Source organism: Orbicella faveolata, unplaced genomic scaffold (assembly GCF_042242905.1).
Source record: "Orbicella faveolata isolate gen_17 unplaced genomic scaffold, um_ofav_v1 contig_14, whole genome shotgun sequence".
Classification (NCBI taxonomy): Eukaryota; Metazoa; Cnidaria; class Anthozoa; order Scleractinia; family Merulinidae; genus Orbicella; species Orbicella faveolata.
In genome coordinates this window covers 17,311,420-17,325,000 of record NW_028301541.1, presented here as the reverse complement: position 1 = coordinate 17,325,000, position 13,581 = coordinate 17,311,420, and the positions used below count along the sequence as shown (strand labels likewise).

Here is a 13,581-nt window from a genome sequence, read left to right as displayed (position 1 = left end):
CACCTCTTTATTGTTAGATCACTTATGGAAATACGTCAGTTTTGTATTCCTATGGAGTTACAGAAAAACAGCTTTTAGTCGAGTTTATAGCGCGTGAGTATTATGCTGGTAAACTTGAACGTGTTCTTTACTGTTTCAGAAAAAACTTTTTCCTCTTCTGACGAAACAAGAAATTTTCAACTTCAGAGAATTCTTCAAAGCGCTTGATCCGGAGGGCGAAGGTGAAATCAGCAAACATACATCTCGATTGGTATATAAAAACTGGTATCTTTCGTTAATAAATCGCCAACGAGGAGAGATACCGGTTTGGGATTGGCTTGAAACTGAATGGGTCATGGATATTGAGCCTAATGCACAATCGATGCATCAGCGGTGTGACATAGTCAAGTGGAAAGACTTCTTGTTGAGCCACGCTTTGTATATCCTTGCCGCTCGACCGAATACAGGTTCAACGCGACCCTACATTCCAAGAATGGAAAAGTTTGTTCATGAATTTGAGGAAGAGGAAGACGATGACGAATGCTATTAGCAAAAGATGATTTATCTTGTATATAGCTAGGAAAGCTCTGTATTAATTTTTCTTTTCTTTTTCGCCACGTCTACAGTAGAAGTACATACAGCTGGTTCTGGGCAAGTTACTGAGTCATTTAGCTGAAGTCGAATTAGAGCACCAGTGTATGATATTGTTCAACACTAGGGATTGAGTATTAATTAAAATCAAATTATACATACAACCCAGTGCAAGTCCCCGCTAATCAACTGAAAAGGTGTTTTTTTTTGGACAAAAAAAAAAAAAAAACCCGCTAAGGACAGCTTGCTAAATTCTTTCAGATAGATCAAACATGAAAGACCGTGTTTGACCACATTTCCAAACACTGAGAAGAGAGTTGAAAGCACTACGCGTAGCGGAGTATTTTCGACGAACCACGAGGTGTTTGGTAATTTCGTCAAACACTGTCTTCAGTGAGGAATATTTGAAATAATTCGTATTTGAACTGCGGTTGTAGTTGAAAGTGAAAAATGATCATCGCAGTAAATTTTCCAATTTAAGCAATTGGAAAGAAAAAGCCTGTAAAAAAAAAAAAAAATCAATATTTGAATTCCCTTTGAAGCCCTGATTTTTTTCAGGCTTCTTCTTTCCAGTTAACAATAAAGATTAGCGAAAAAACTGAGCAACGACGTTTCGGTGTCATCCTGGCACCATTTTCAAGTTAAAAAATATTTGTGCGAAAAGTAAACTAATTTATACCAATGGTAGAGGTGCGAAATTGAATAAGTTAAGATTAAGATAGCTGTTCAATGTTCATGTTCATTCCAATGAGGTGTCAAACACTGGTAATGAGTTCAGTGTCTGTTCAAAGCCTAAACAAATGATCATTTTTCTTCTTTCCAATTGCTTAAATTGGAAAATTTACTGCGATGATCATTCTTCACTTTCACTGTCTTCAGTGTTTGACATATCTTATCAATCTGAACTAAAACTAAGGAGAAAGCGGAGAAATAAAATCGTGAAAATCTATTCTAAATAAGATCAGATATCCAAACACCGTCACCGTCATGATTTCCTTTGTTTAAACTTGATGAATTATCGATGAATTTAATTTGAGAAGAACACTTGAAAAATAGAGAGACATGACGAGCTTAGTGATTTCCCTAAATAGTCAAGTGTAGTACAAGTATTGAACGTTTTCCAATACCCTGTAATGTAGGGTAGTCACCGTCCTTTTTTTTTTCTCTTAGGGCCATGTACCAATAATGCGCCTAACACCGGGTTCCCGACGTACTTTGAGCTTGTCACGTAATGCGTGACAGCACAATGAGCATCCGAGCTGTAAAAGGCTATTGTGTAAGCCATGGTAGGTTTTTCCTCCAATCGGAATCAATTGTGAAACAAAGCACTCCCCAAAAAACTAGGAGGTGTCCCCTAAACACGCAAAACTGTTTTGTACGAATCAATCAAAAGAGTTAATTTGTTGAAAATGTTAATGCAATATAACAAAGCGCAATAGCTTTTAACCCAATCTTAACACGAGCATGGGTTAAAGCCTAGAGTTCAAAAACACTTTCTTTACTTGTCTCCATGCATCTTTTGTAATCAGAGTTCAAGCTTAACATCATATGAACCATCCCCACTTTCTTTGGCTTCCTTGAGAGTTTTTTCTTTCTCTTTTCTCGTTTCTTCATCTTTTTTCGTTGCAGCTCCTTCTTGATTCTCTTGAGTTTCCTTCGTTTCTTCGCCTGTTTTTATCGCCTCTCCTCTCCAGTTCGTCCCTAGTTTGTATTTACTCTCGTCTTTCCCGTAATCAATCCAGCCCTTGAAAGCTTCGTCTGTACCGGGCTCCCCTACTAAGGTCAACCAGAGGTTTGCAACCCATTTTGTGCCCTCTAACACATCACACCCGCCGTGTTGCGAGAGCTGGTCAGGCTCACCGAGCCAGCCTGCAAGAAAATAAAGTGTGAACACAAGTCTATCGACCCCTCCCCGGCCAGCAAATTTTGTTTTCGTACCCAGTCTTGGCCGAGAGTTGTGGTCAAGGTCAAAATGGCGTCGAAAGTGAGTTTGAAAGTGATACACTTATAACAGCTGTTTGTTCAACGAAAATCGAGACTATCACGAATGAACTGGCACAAAGACGAACCTCAGTTATCAGTGTATGCTATGGTTACCGTCCGCGTCTACTGTATGTGGCTTTTCACCATTTAAAAGCGTGAATTTTCTCGCACATGGCTCGATAATTTTCTTCAGGTTGACAGCTCGCGATCGTGTCCTCAATAAACAGATCAAACGATCTTCATGTGATAGACAAAGGCAACTGCAATGGCCAGGTATGTTTCATTGAAAGGCAAAAATGGTATGTAGCTCTGAATAATGGAAATGATGTGCCGGTATGCTGGTGCTATGAGTATATTTGGGGTCAGCCCTCTAAATTTCCTCTCGAAAATTACCCTTGGAAATAAATAAACGACTTGAAGCGAAGAAGAATGCTTGACCTTGATGACCTTTGAGCCTGAGTCTTCCAAAACTGAAGTTTCGTTGTTCTACGGGCTGATCTACGAGGCCAGGCATGAGCAAATTAGAAACTTAATTGTAAAGCCAAGGAAGGTCAAGAGGTTTGCCTATCTCCGTATCGGGTTTCCGTGATTCTGACGTTTGGTTAGAAATTTTCATTAGGAATAATAGCTTTCCCCAGGACTTCAATTTGTTCAAAATAACGTGTCTCTCATTGACTTTATTTTATTTATTCCAAGTCTAAAGTAAGTTCTTTTCCTAAAACGATACAGTTTGCACGACATGACTGTCCTGCATGTGGACAGACAGGAAAAATATTTTTGGCGGATCAGCAATATTTTTTCTCATGTGGACAAGAGGAACAACCAACAGTAAGTTTGCTGGCTTTTTTGTGTTCTTTGTGTTCTTTGTTTTTAAAATGAATTAACTGTTACTTTCGTAACTCGTTTTCTTCTTTGTTTTGCTTATTATAAATAACTATTACTTATTAACGATTATGTACATTTTTTAAGTTTTTGCTATTCATACTGTGATTGCTGTGGTCAATGCAACTTTCGTAATATAACCTTTGGAATCATGTAATTAGAGACACCACATTTTTATCAGTTTAGTTACGCCATCTACGCTTTCGCTGTTATTTTATGCTATCGCTGCCATCGCTATCGTGCTAAGCTATCGTTTCTGCCATTGCTACCCTCGCAGGAGCAAGATCAAAGTAAGTCTTTGCTACATATATTTTAGTTGTAATCGTGTCGTTATAGTTTAAGATTTATATTCCATCGGTATCCTTGATTTATGTTTTGTATCTTAGCTAGTATTAGGTTACATAAGCCTTTTGTATCGTTTTGCTTTTAGTTCGAACCACACAATCACAATCACAACGACTTCATATCACAAGATCATCTCTATTTTGTTATCCTGATTTCTATATTGTTGATTCATCGCTCCTTCCAATAAACGCTAACGATTGATTTTACTGTGACCTGGTTACTTTGAATTACAATGTGCGTTCGAGTGGTTCAAGCTCCTGTTAAGCCATAATCTACACGTGGCTTTGCTCCTGGAAAGTCACATTAACAAGCCTAAGTCATTCATCACTAGGACATAACCTAAACTTAAATCTCTGAGACGCTTTTATACATTGTCTTACTCAATCCCAGACATTAAAACGACCACAGCTTGAACTAAGCCTGTCGAGTGAATTTGCCGCGCACATAGAGCCACATAGTTTATTTCGAAAAAGAAAAGTTCATCATCCACAGGCCACAATACTGGCAAAACATTAATAAGCAAACAAAGCCGGACACATTTATGTACCTGTGTTTTTGTCCAGAAAATGGTTGTACCACATGATCGCCTTCCCTTTCTCTGGTTTAACGACAAGGTTACTTTTGTGGCAGTTTTGAGCGAGATTGCACTTCCAACCCTCTCCTTTCTCCCAAGCCTGCCAACAGAGGAACAGACAATTTACAAGTGTTGATGATAGTTAAAACTCCAAAACTCTCGCTTTGCGACTAGACGAGATATTTCTCAAGGATGGGATGCTAGTCCATCGCAGGTAAACTCTAAGAATTTTGTAATTGTTAGGTTATTGCCCCAGCAAACTTCTGTGTTTTCCTGGGTGGAGAGAGGAACTGTGTAAATACAATTACTATATGCAAAAAGGGTGTATTAATTACCTTATCCCAGCTATTCTCCGTAGCGAAAAGGCTACAATCCGATTCTAGTACACTCTCTTGGCAGAGCGCGAAGAGTTGGCTCTGTGACTGATTGTTTAGTAAAAGAAAGTGGACTCTAAACTAAAAGTGCGCCGCTATTAAAATTGTGACGTCCATGTGACGTCAGCCTTGGCAACACTAGTACGTCATGTTGCTTGGCAACCAAGCTGACAAAGAAATTTCTACGACGGGCTCAGCCAATACTCGGTGTCTGCAGTTTAACGAAAAACAGTTCGTTGTTCTGTCGATTGAATGTCTCTTATGCTCTTATAATCATTTATTTTCGTCCATACCTCTGTTGAAAACGTTTCGTTGTCCGCTAGAGGAAACGCTGTCTCTCCGCCTTTTTCGGGTTCGTTTAAGTACAACAAGACTGTGGCAAGTCTGCAATATAGCAATAATAAAGTTATAAACATGTTTGATTTTGTTGCACGCGGTAGCAAAATTCTGCAAAACGTCTTTAGTTTCGCTATGTTGATGGAGTATATGCTCCGTTCATTTATAATAAGTTCGAAAGGCAATTAGGGTTAGTCTACGCATGTATGTTCAAAATCTGTATAGTAGTTATACTTTCTAAGAATGTCTTGATAACTTTTAAAGCTTTGTTTGATTACTACATCGCACGGTAGTTAAATTACTCAAACCTAAGGGCTTTAACTCTGATGCCTCAAATTTCCTGTGATGGGACGCGACCTTAACACGGCTTATACCCTTCGGTGGGATTTGAAACTGAAACTCAGGGAAAGAGAAAGCATGCTCTGACTAATTTTGAGTGCAACAGACCTTTTTAGCTTGGGTGGTTTGTTGCCCCGTTTCAGACCATGTGATGACACTCTTGAGAATCCTTGCTTTCAAATTTCAAATAGTCGCTGTATATAAATGAATAATTTTTAGATGGATTAAAGAACCATTCTCTCGATAATATCACGTGGTCTGTAATGGGAAAACAAACCACTCAATCTAGAAAAGGGCTATTTCTTTTTTTTTATTCTTGGGGGAAACTGAGTGACCTCCCCGCTTGCCTCGTGGTCTTCACAAAAGGAAAAAAAAAGTTGTTGATTATTTTATTAGTCTTTACACTCCTAACCTGCATAGTCGACAGTCTTCGTCTTTGGAGAAAGAGCAGCACGGCAGGTCCTTTTGAAGTTCATCTGAATCGTGATGACAGTGGTAATGGCCGTGAACGTCATACTTAACGACCTGACATGTGTGAAAAAGTGAAATGAGATTATAAACATTTTGAATGACGGTTCCCAAACTCATTGATAATTCATCAAGTTAAAACAAAGAAAATCACAACCTTGAAGGAGTTTTGGATACCTGGTCTTAATTAGCATTGATTTTGACGATTTTACTTCTCCGTTTTCTCCTTAGTTTTTGTTGTAATTGAGGAGATATATCAAACACTCGAGACACTGTTTCATCGGCTATCCAAACATCTCAACTCTCTTCTCGGTGTTTGGATATCCCAATGAACATGTTTCGATATCCCGATGAAACACTGTCTCTATTTCGGAGCATAGTAACGTTTGTTCTGTAGCATGAAGGGCAATGAAGCCGGTATGAGGATTGCTACTCCTGCCCCCCCCCCCCCGGGACTCTGGGCACTTTGCAAACTGTCAGGTTTCTTTGCAGTTCGCTAGTACTCATTTACAATCCCGGATGAATATAGCGAGAGTGAGAGTGTCTTGCCCAATGGCACAACGTAATGACTCTGGCTATTATCCAGTCAAACCCAGACAGCGTCTATTTGGAGTGACAATGCGGTAACCACTGATAAGGGCAGCGGTTCCCTTTCGTATTTAGCAACAATATCACATTGGCCACTTATTCGTTTTAAAGTTTGAATGAAAAAAAATGTTCTAAAGCTCTTGAAGAATAGCGGAACATGAAAGTTCAGCTTCAAGATTCTTCTGCTTCAAGTGACGGTTAACACGGTTACGTACCTGTAAAGGTTCTGTACTGTTGATAAATTCTTCTGGAAGTAGACTTAAACGCGACAATCTAACAAAAAGAAGAGAAAGAAAATAAATTGTCAAGAGGAGAAAAGGACGCGGAGAGGCTAAAAACTTCAGTTTCAAGAACCTATTGGTACTGACGCTAATGTCCTAATACAGAAAGCAATATTCAGTCTGATTCCAGAAATAATTTGTCTCAGCAAACAACGCGAGTTGGTGCGGTGCAATCATTACAAAAAGCAAGAACGACTTCTCATTTTAGTTTGTGGAATCCTAATAGCAGTTTGCCACGCAACTATTTTGCCAGTTTCACGCCAACGTTAGACGCCGACTGGCGCATGGGGCATTAACAAGTCTCCTCCATCTTTGTCGCTCCTTGGCAAGCCGTGTGGCATGCTCCCAGTTGAGGTTTAGGACCTGAAGTTCTGCCTCTGCAGTCCTCCTCTAGTTGGATTTGGGATGGCCTCTCTTCCTTTTACCCTGTGGTGTCCGTCTGAGAGTCTATTTTCGAGAAGTTAGTGGTTTCTCTACCTAGCACGTGACTGATCCAATGCCAGAATTTTTACTGACTGTAGTCAGTTTCCTCGAACCTGTGACGCCACTTTTGTCTGCAGCTTGTCACGCACCATCGTTGGGTGTCAAGTCGTATATTGAACATTGCGCGATGTAGACAACGCCTTCACTGAAAAGATATTTTTTAAAGATGTTTTTTGATTGGCACCAGTCTCCTACCTGCCGTGAAAATCCGAGAGGATTGGGTACTTGGGATCATTGTGAAACATCCAAACTTGGCGACTATTGCGACTGCGCAGTCGAGGCTTTGTCCTTCGTACTTTGTCGAAGTAGTCTTTCATGACTGGAACAGTTACTTTGCTGAATTCTTCAAAATCGATTTTTCCTAAAATTAGAAGGAAATAAAAAAAGGAACGAATAGGTCGGTTTTTGACCCTGAGAATATACTTCTCGCTTGGTGTAAGTTGATAAGTGAAAACTTCCAGTGGCAGTAATTCTACATATTGATTGCAATCATCATCAATAAGTATTTCTTTCCAAGCACTTACCTGGTCATTTTATTTTCTCGTTGCAACATAAATAGACTGTTAAAAGACACAGTGTTTGGCTTTCAAGTTGAAGCGAGTCACCGAAACAAATTGCATGTGTGTGTTTCGGGTTGGAGTGGTGTCAAACTGGGATTTGGAGGAAAGGAAAGGAAATCATAAACGTGACAAACTCGCAAAGCAGGATTTTCTTTACTATTGAGCGTAAAAGTAGCGACTGGCGTCAAAGATATTTATTTTGGTGTAAAAATTAAACTATTAATTGACAAATGGATGAAAATAATTTAATAAGTGATCTCCTGTCATGCATCCACTCCTTGCTTACATTGCGGCGTTGCTTGCTCAATATAATAGACTCACCGTTGTCATCTTTGTCCATGTTAAGATCTTTAAACCTAGTAAGCAACAAAAAATATTATTCATGAAAAACGCTGCACATTTTCAAGCCACTTTGGAAGTAATTGCTCCGCTCAAATCGAAGGTCACCCATCAGCCGATCAGAAGACGCGATCGATGAATGTTATTTTATAATTAACAGTTACTGGCTTTCACAGATAATTCGTTTATTCGAGCAACAGCAAATTTTGCAAGGAATGTGAATTACAGTTACTGTTTGTGTAATCTTACAAAGGAAGAGGTAATCGCAAGAAAGAAATATTCCTTACATTTCAAGAAGATCGTCCTCAGTGAAATATAGGTCTTCCTTTCCACGAACATGCATTATCTGAAAGATTTACAGCAAATTATACTTCTGTTATGTTTGCTTAAACTATTTATTAAACTAAGCTCTGACTAAACGATGGGAATGAATTATTGTGTGGGTTTCAAGTTGAACGAAGAATTTGAAAAAAAATCAATCTAATCAAGCTGAACTAAACTTGCAAGCGTTCGAAATTTCTTCAATTGTCATCCATTTCTTTAATTAGCTATAGTGATCCCTCAGGGCCGGATTGAGTTAAATCAGGGTGAGCGAGGATTTTGATTTCAGTTTTGTAACTTTTCAGCGAGGTTTTCTGTTTATCTTATTTTTCCTTCAGTTTTGAGTTTGAATAACCTCAAAGTACATAAAACAAAAGCAGTCAGTGAAAGATTAAGACTGCGGCCGGCTAACTTTTAATCCTGGGTTAGCGTCAACCTAGCCTGCGAACGCAGACGTATTCCTGGCTGTCGCTTGTCTCCGCCAAAAAATAACGTCTGCGAACCCTAGCCAGGAAACGATTTCTGTGACGTAATGACTTTTGTTTCCTCTTTGGCCAATCAGATTCCATGATAGAATGAAACTCGAGTGCTTCTCGCAGCGAATACCTCGCGCAGTAGTTCTGGGGCTATTTGAGCTAAACTGTGATTGGCTTAGAATTCCTACATCACAGAAATCGTTTGTTGGCTCGGGTTCGCAGACGTTATTTTTCGGCGGAGACAAACGACAGCCGGAAATACGTCTGTGTTCGCAGCTTAGCGTCAACCAGCTTTCGAACAACTTGGCCCTAAACCATAAATTATTGGTCAGTTTATTCTGAAGCATGTTCTTTACGAAATAATGACAAAAAATCTTTCAATTCTTTTTATCTAACATGGTAGGCCCCTCAAAGGGATATAGGCTTAATTTCCGCATGAATACCGCATTAAGTTTGGTGAACGGAAGTCTACAGAATGTTAAAATCCTATTTAAACGATGTTTCTTTTTATTCCGTTTCATGAGGAGTTTCTATTTTCTATTTTGTCGTGCGGCTAGTCACGTTTTGTGAACACGTGATCAGGTGATTTTTCTATCGAGTATTCATTAAATATGTCGATTAGGGTTTCAAAGCCGCATATTTTGTTGATATTTTGTCAAAATACATGTGTAATTATATTATCAAGCATTGAAGGAGTTGACTAAATTAACTGACGATACATACCTCAACAGGCTCTATAAATCCGTCATCGTTGTTATCCCATATTTTAAAAGTCCTCTCCGATGTTTCATCATCAATGGTCTCGTTTGCCTTGGCAAGAGGACTCTTCTCCAAACCAAGGCGCTTTGCGTAGCTGATCAGGTGATCACATTCCACTTCAGTCAGAAAATTTGAAATCTCTTGAATCGAAATCAGAACAAAAGGCATTTAAATAAAATTTTCAGCGAACACTGTCTAACCAATAGAGATAGGGGACTCATCTCAAGTTAGTTGTGTGCTCAGTTACCTGGCCCATAATTGCAAGCGAGGCTAAAGGTGACCTTGCTTTGATACAAACGTCTGTTTTGCGCACGCATATATATATGTAAACTAGTTAGGACTAGAACAACTTGATTTACACAACGAAAGCAGTAAGGTCTGTGTCAAAGCAAGGTAGCTTCCAGCTTCGCTGCCATTCAAAGGCCAGGTCACTGAGCAGACAACTGTAAAATAGTCTTGGTAAATTCGGCATATCCTTGACTTGTAGCTGATGCATCTTCAAATAAAACTCACCAAATATCGGCGGTTTCATGCTGATCGTCTTCACTTTTCTTTTGTGAAATGGAAACATCACCACCTCTTCTTCATGACCAATCTTCATTTAGAGAGAAAAAATATTAGAAATGATAATGAGATTGCGAAAAGAGTACGGTATCAAGTATTAAGTTTTGCCAACACAGCTGAAAAAGAAAACAGCGGTCAAGAAAATGTTCCGTATACTCTGATACCATATAACTAACTCCGCCGTTACTCAGTGATAAGAGGATGAACATACGCGCAGGTTAGTTGAGGGCAAGAGTTCTGGGCCAAGTTTTTCGAGAAGCGGTCAATGCGTTCCCAGGATTAAAAGTTAACTGAAGTATTATTTTTCCTGTATAACTTGAATGCTTTTGAGTGGTTAGGTTTTGTGTAGTTTGAGATCATTCAAACTCAAAACTGAAGGACAAACAATATTAACAGGAAACCTCACCGAAAAGTTACAAAACTAAAATCAAAATTCTCGCTAGCTAATCCTGGGTTAGCTTAACTCGGGCTTTGAACAACACGACCCTGGTGCATAGGGTGAGGCATTGGGATTATCAACATGCAAATTCCTTGTACTCATCTCTATACATTTTTTTAAGCAACCGTTGGGAGAATTTGAAGATCGTGAAAAAGTTTCTATAAATGAAACTGGGATGATGGAAAGGATGGTGACTTTTTTCAGTTAAGTCGCTTTTAGTTATCGCGTGAATACAGCTTATTTCGATACCTACCACTTTGGATGTTCGCGAATTAATTTTTTCTTGCGAATACCCATTTGGTAGGGACCACTCACAAGCGATTGTATCCGCAGCCAACTATGACGTAGAGAATGTCAGAATTATTTTAAAATGACAATCTGATATAGTCAAAGACGAGCTGAATAAAGTGGAGAAAATGTTTAAGTTAAGAACACTTTCAGAAATATCTGTGTTCGCTAAGATCTCAACTGACGGATTGTGTGTTTCAATTAAAAGAAAATGCTTTACACACGTGGTCGTCTGAGTTCGCCAATTGCCTCATTATAGTAAAATCTTAAGAATAGCTGATAAATTGACTATAATTACTATCGTTCGTTATATCAGCAAGTTAGCGTTCAGTTTATCAGTTAACGATACCAAAATAGTGTTCTTGAACCATTTGAGAATTTTAAGCTTACCTTCACCGGCTCACGCAGTTTTGGAGTCCATTTGGTTTTGTCCAATTCCTCGCTGCTCACTTCCAATAAGCAGTATAGTAAAACAAGACCGAACACGGCAAAGTATCTCCATTTTTCCATGCTTGCTTAAATCGAGGGATCTTCTCCTTTGAAACCGTGTGATAAATGAAGATTTGTATGCGAGGCTTGCGATCAATATGGATTTTGCAAGGTTTTCGGGCAGGTTCCTGCACACGAACAAAGCAAAGGTAGTGACGTAACAAAAGGAGTCTTAACCAGTACTGACAGCTGTTGGGTAAATTTAGTGAACGTTTCTACACAACACATTAAGCTGGTAAAGAAGACCTAGTAACTGATATTCCGTGGACAAATTCAAAACACGGTTGTTTCTGGTAGTCAATTCCTCTACAAAAAGCGCCCGTAAACTTAATTTTATATGCGAGAATTCTTTTCCATTCGCAGTGTTGGAAATATTGTTTTCTGTAAACACGTGTTTTGCAATTTAAATGTCTTGTTTTTGGAACAGGTATAAAAACCGGAAAGAATTCTCGCGATTAAAAATTCTTTTATCTATAATGAGAAGTGATGAAGGGGAAAGTTGTAATCACAAAATTGTGTGTTTCAGCCGCAACCTTAGTTTAATTTCTTGCTGTGATCGGAAAATCAGCGGAGTTGCCCTTTGCTAGTTATTAAATATGCACTGCGTAAGTGTATAAAAAGGTTGAACATCTCTCATAAAGAATTATTTTCAGGTGTTGATCCAAAAATTGCGATGGCAACACCCTGGTTTTCTTCCAGCCTAGCTGGGCAAACATCACTGATTTCATGGATTTCAGTAATAGACATATTGCATGACTACAATTCGTGGCGCTAAAATAATTTCATGCAAACACAAAATAATAAATTTCTAAAAAAGAGGTAATCTGTAAAAGTGTTCAGGATCCCATTTAAAAACAGATCACCGAATTGATTAGAAGTACACATTATATCTAAGTAGTACTAACCGTGTAAAAAGTAAAACTTTAAAAAACTGGGGTTAGAGTACCCATAACTCCATGAAAAACCTCTTAGCTCTTGCCTTAAACTTATGTACTTTCGTAGCACTTCGAGTTTTTATTGGAAAACGATTCCAAGTATCTGATATTCTGTGGAAAAACACTGTGTTCCAACACATTTATCCAAGCATATTTCGTTATGACTAATTATAAGGGAGTAGCGGTCCCCCTCTGAATAAAACTCAATATAGATTTTCAATTTTGATTTTTTTTTCAATATTAATTTTCATCTTGAGTTCCTTAAAACAGAATGTTACATCAGCCAGCATTTTTCTCTTCTCCAAGGACAGAACTGCTCTCACTAAAGAGTTGTTATCAAGAATTGTTCCAAAAATTGTAATCGCAAGATGAATCATTTACTTTGGCTTTGAAAACATATAATAATTGTTTCTTTATTCCGTGAAACATAGCAGCTACGTTATGCCGTTCTGTTCATTTTGTTATTTGTGCTTCCCGTTAAAGCAATTGGTGAAACAACTGGAAACATAACAGTCCTTTTTGAAGAATTAATTTCACATTGCCTACTTAAAATTGTTATCGCACAGAGTTTTGTTTTCAAAGGTTGGAAAGCATGAACGGCAACTGTAAACACATGTTATGCAATCTAAATGCTCCTTGGGTCTTTGCTATGTTTGGATTAAACAACGCCAAAATAGCGAAGAAAAAAAGGCAAAATCTTTTTTGAGCTTTTGCAGGCTACAATACTTAGGTTCACCAGGTAGACCTTGGAAAACTAATTAGAGTTTATAAATTAAAGAGAAAAAAGGGCGACAACAGCGTGTTTACGCCGACATGTGCCGAAAAAACAAACAAACAAACAAACAAGCAAAAAACAAACAAACAAACCAAAACAACAGAAAATTGGAATAAAGGGACTATCGTTTTCCAGATCAGTGTACAAAGTGGGGAGAATTAATCTTTTGGTCTTAGGTTCTATATACAATTGAGTAAATACTGCAAAAACGTCACAGTATTATTGAGACAATATTTGTCAATGAGTCGGTTGAGTTTTCTTTGAGCAAATAATCAACTAGGCACAGCCAATCTGAACATCGCTCATCATGAAATCGAGTGCTAAGAATACTACTGTTTTGGTGGATACTATGATCTACAAAATATTGTCTACAACATTAATTAGGTATTTTTTACCCCTAAAACATGAAAAAT

At 38.4% G+C, this 13,581-nt stretch overlaps 2 protein-coding genes across 2 annotated transcripts in view; one reads left to right on the top strand and one right to left on the bottom strand.

Annotated features, from left to right (window-relative positions):
• Window positions 1–777, top strand: part of LOC149114298 (PHD finger protein 24-like) — a 6,674-nt gene extending 5,897 nt beyond the window's left edge. Inside the window, exon 6 of the mRNA XM_089286776.1 lies at window positions 140–777. Coding sequence (XP_089142902.1) covers window positions 140–529 — 390 coding nt within the window. The 3' untranslated portion in view covers window positions 530–777. The remainder of the gene's footprint in view (window positions 1–139) is intronic.
• A 1,162-nt stretch (window positions 778–1,939) lies between these two features.
• LOC110057311 (transmembrane prolyl 4-hydroxylase-like) lies at window positions 1,940–11,588 on the bottom strand. Its single transcript, XM_020763904.2, has 11 exons — window positions 11,360–11,588; window positions 10,192–10,273; window positions 9,643–9,818; window positions 8,410–8,468; window positions 8,105–8,139; window positions 7,419–7,584; window positions 6,675–6,732; window positions 5,816–5,928; window positions 5,022–5,112; window positions 4,328–4,454; window positions 1,940–2,439 (listed from the first exon to the last, which is right to left on the bottom strand). Exons 1-11 carry the CDS (start codon window positions 11,477–11,479, stop codon window positions 2,096–2,098), a joined length of 1,371 nt encoding a protein of 456 aa, XP_020619563.2. The 5' UTR covers window positions 11,480–11,588; the 3' UTR covers window positions 1,940–2,095.
• Window positions 11,589–13,581: the final 1,993 nt, after the last annotated feature.

Bases quoted from the DNA above. Each gene is read 5' to 3' on its own strand.
- LOC110057311 (XM_020763904.2), bottom strand. From the start codon at position 11,479: ATGGAAAAATGGAGATACTTTGCCGTGTTCGGTCTTGTTTTACTATAC. The intron at 10,274-11,359 runs GTAAGCTTAAAA...CTCTAAATGAAG, and splicing joins AACTGCGTGAGCCGGTGAAG to ATTGGTCATGAAGAAGAGGT. The intron at 2,440-4,327 runs GTACATAAATGT...ATTTTCTTGCAG, and splicing joins TTTTCTGGACAAAAACACAG to GCTGGCTCGGTGAGCCTGAC.